The following is a 2610-nucleotide window of genomic DNA, read 5'->3' on the forward strand; positions in this document are numbered from 1 at the left end:
TTTTTTTTTATGCAAGTGGGTCGGTTTGGCAACATGGATATATGTTATGTTTTTTTTTTTAATCTTTAAGTGTGCTTCCCATTTAATAGTATAGATTAAATCATAGAACCAATAACCTCTCAAAATATAGTAGGACTGTATAAGGTTTTGTGGGTGTACAAATATCTTATTAAGACATGGAGCTTCAATCTAAATTTTTGAATCTTTAAAGAGGTTACAATATAAGACATCAGAAAATAGAGGGCCTCAAAACAAAATTTCTCCAAATTGATTCGGTTTTTGAACTTTCGAGTTCCTTCCTCTTCCTCTCAATTCCGCCTCTCCGTTTTTTTGTACATTAAAAAAAAAAAAAAAAAAAAACTCAAATTCCTTTCTACAGTTATGGCGAACGAAGACGAGTTTCAATCCTCGACGGAGGACCTATCACAGCAATCTCAGGACTTCAATTCAGAGACTTACATGGCTGGATTCGTCATCGCGAATATAGTAGGGTTACAGTACTATTCAGGCCGAATCAACGGCCGAGAGATGGTAGGACTAGTTCGTGAGCCTTTAAACCAGTACGATAAAAACGCAATCAGAGTACTTAACACAAGATCCGTTCAAGTAGGGCACATCGAGCGTGCTGTAGCCGCAGTTCTCTCGCCGTTGCTAGACTCACACATGATCGTCGCCGAAGGTATCGTACCCAATACTCGTTCTAACTCCAATAGGTTTAAAATCCCGTGTCAAATCCACGTTTTCGCTAAGGTAGAAGCGTTACCAGTTGTGAAATCGACGATTTCGCGGGCCGGGTTAGTGTTGATTTCGGATTCGGATCCTTCGTTTGGGTTATCGGAGGCTGTTGTGGTTAAAGAACTGATGGGTAATGGTGGAGAGAAGAAGAAGAGTAGTGTTGATAAGGTTTTTAAGTTAGTTGATGAGAATGTTAGACAGAAGGAGAGAATGGTTAGTGTTGAGCCGCCGAGGGAAGTGATAAAATCAGAACTTTTTGCTCATCAGAAAGAAGGATTGGGTTGGTTACTCCACAGGGAGAAGTCTGGTGAGTTGCCTCCGTTTTGGGAAGAGAAAGATGGAGAATTTTTAAATGTTTTGACTAATTACCGCAGTGATAAGCGGCCTGAATCTTTGCGGGGAGGTGTGTTTGCTGATGATATGGGCTTAGGTAAGACACTTACATTGCTTTCACTCATAGCTTTTGATAGATTTGGTTATGATGCCACCAGTACGAAAACTGAAGAACCTGTGGAAGTAGTACAAGGAGACAAGAAAGGTAAAAAGAGGGGAAGAGGTAAGAGCAGTGAGAGCGTATCCAAGAAGAAGCGTATATCTGATGATGTTAATGTGTCTCAGAAGAAGACAACGTTGATTGTTTGTCCACCTTCTGTGTTTTCAGCATGGATTACACAGCTAGAGGAGCATACTGTACCTGGAAGCTTGAGAGTGTATATGTATCACGGTGGGGAAAGAACAGACGATGTTAACGAGCTTATGAAGTACGATATAGTGCTGACTACTTACGGTACTTTGGCTGTTGAAGAATCGTGGGATGATTCTCCTGTCAAGAAGATGGAATGGCTGAGGATTATTCTTGACGAGGCACATACCATTAAGAATGCAAATGCTCAACAGAGCCGAGCGGTTAGTAATTTGAAAGCTTCCCGCAGATGGGCTGTGACAGGAACTCCTATTCAGAACGGTTCTTTCGATTTGTACTCTCTGATGGCTTTTCTTCGGTTTGAGCCTTTTTCGATTAAGAGTTATTGGCAAAGCTTGATACAACGTCCGCTTGGTCAAGGTAACAAGAAGGGACTTTCTCGCCTCCAGGTTTTAATGGCGACAATCTCGTTGCGTAGAACAAAAGAACAGAGTTTGATAGGTTTACCATCTAAGAGTGTTGAAACTTGTTACGTTGAGCTTTCTCATGAAGAACGTCAGTTATATGATCACATGGAAGGAGAAGCTAAAGGTGTTGTGCGTAACCTCATAAACAATGGAAGCTTGATGCGAAACTACTCAACGGTTTTGAGCATAATCTTACGTCTTAGACAACTTTGTGACGACTTATCTCTATGTCCTCCAGAATTAAGATCTTTTACCGCTTCTATATCTATCGAAGGTTAGAATCAACAAAAAAAAAACAGTTTACAAATTCTTTCTTTTGCTTTTGCAAAGCTTATAGACCTTTGTGTTGTTTGTTTGTGAAACAGATGTGACTGATAAGCCAGAGCTGCTACAAAAGCTAGTTGCGGTATTGCAAGATGGCGAAGATTTCGACTGTCCGATTTGCATTTCGCCACCAAAAGACATCATCATCACTCGATGTGCTCACATCTTTTGCAGAGCTTGTATTCTCCAAACCTTGGAAAGAACTAAACCTGCTTGCCCTCTTTGCCGTGGCCCTCTAACTCAATCGGATCTGTACAACGCTCCTCCAACTCCTCCTTCGGATACTTCCAATACCGACGGAGAAGACACAAAGGCGTCGAGTAATTCCTCAAAGGTCTCGGCTTTACTCTCGCTGTTGATCGCGTCAAGACAAGAAAACCCAAACACAAAGTCTGTTGTATTCTCTCAGTTTAGGAAAATGCTGCTTCTACTCGAAAAACC

At 41.3% G+C, this 2610-nt stretch overlaps 1 protein-coding gene across 1 annotated transcript in view; it reads left to right on the forward strand.

The window, feature by feature from the left end:
• Nucleotides 1-2610, forward strand: part of LOC104790779 (putative SWI/SNF-related matrix-associated actin-dependent regulator of chromatin subfamily A member 3-like 1) — a 5569-nt gene that overhangs the window by 1670 nt on the left and 1289 nt on the right. The window contains exons 2-3 of the mRNA XM_010516564.2: nt 293-2119; nt 2211-2589. Of these exons, the coding sequence (XP_010514866.2) occupies nt 293-2119; nt 2211-2589 (2206 nt within the window). The remainder of the gene's footprint in view (nt 1-292; nt 2120-2210; nt 2590-2610) is intronic.

This window comes from Camelina sativa, chromosome 6 (genome assembly GCF_000633955.1).
Source record: "Camelina sativa cultivar DH55 chromosome 6, Cs, whole genome shotgun sequence".
In the NCBI taxonomy this organism is placed as follows: domain Eukaryota; kingdom Viridiplantae; phylum Streptophyta; class Magnoliopsida; order Brassicales; family Brassicaceae; genus Camelina; species Camelina sativa.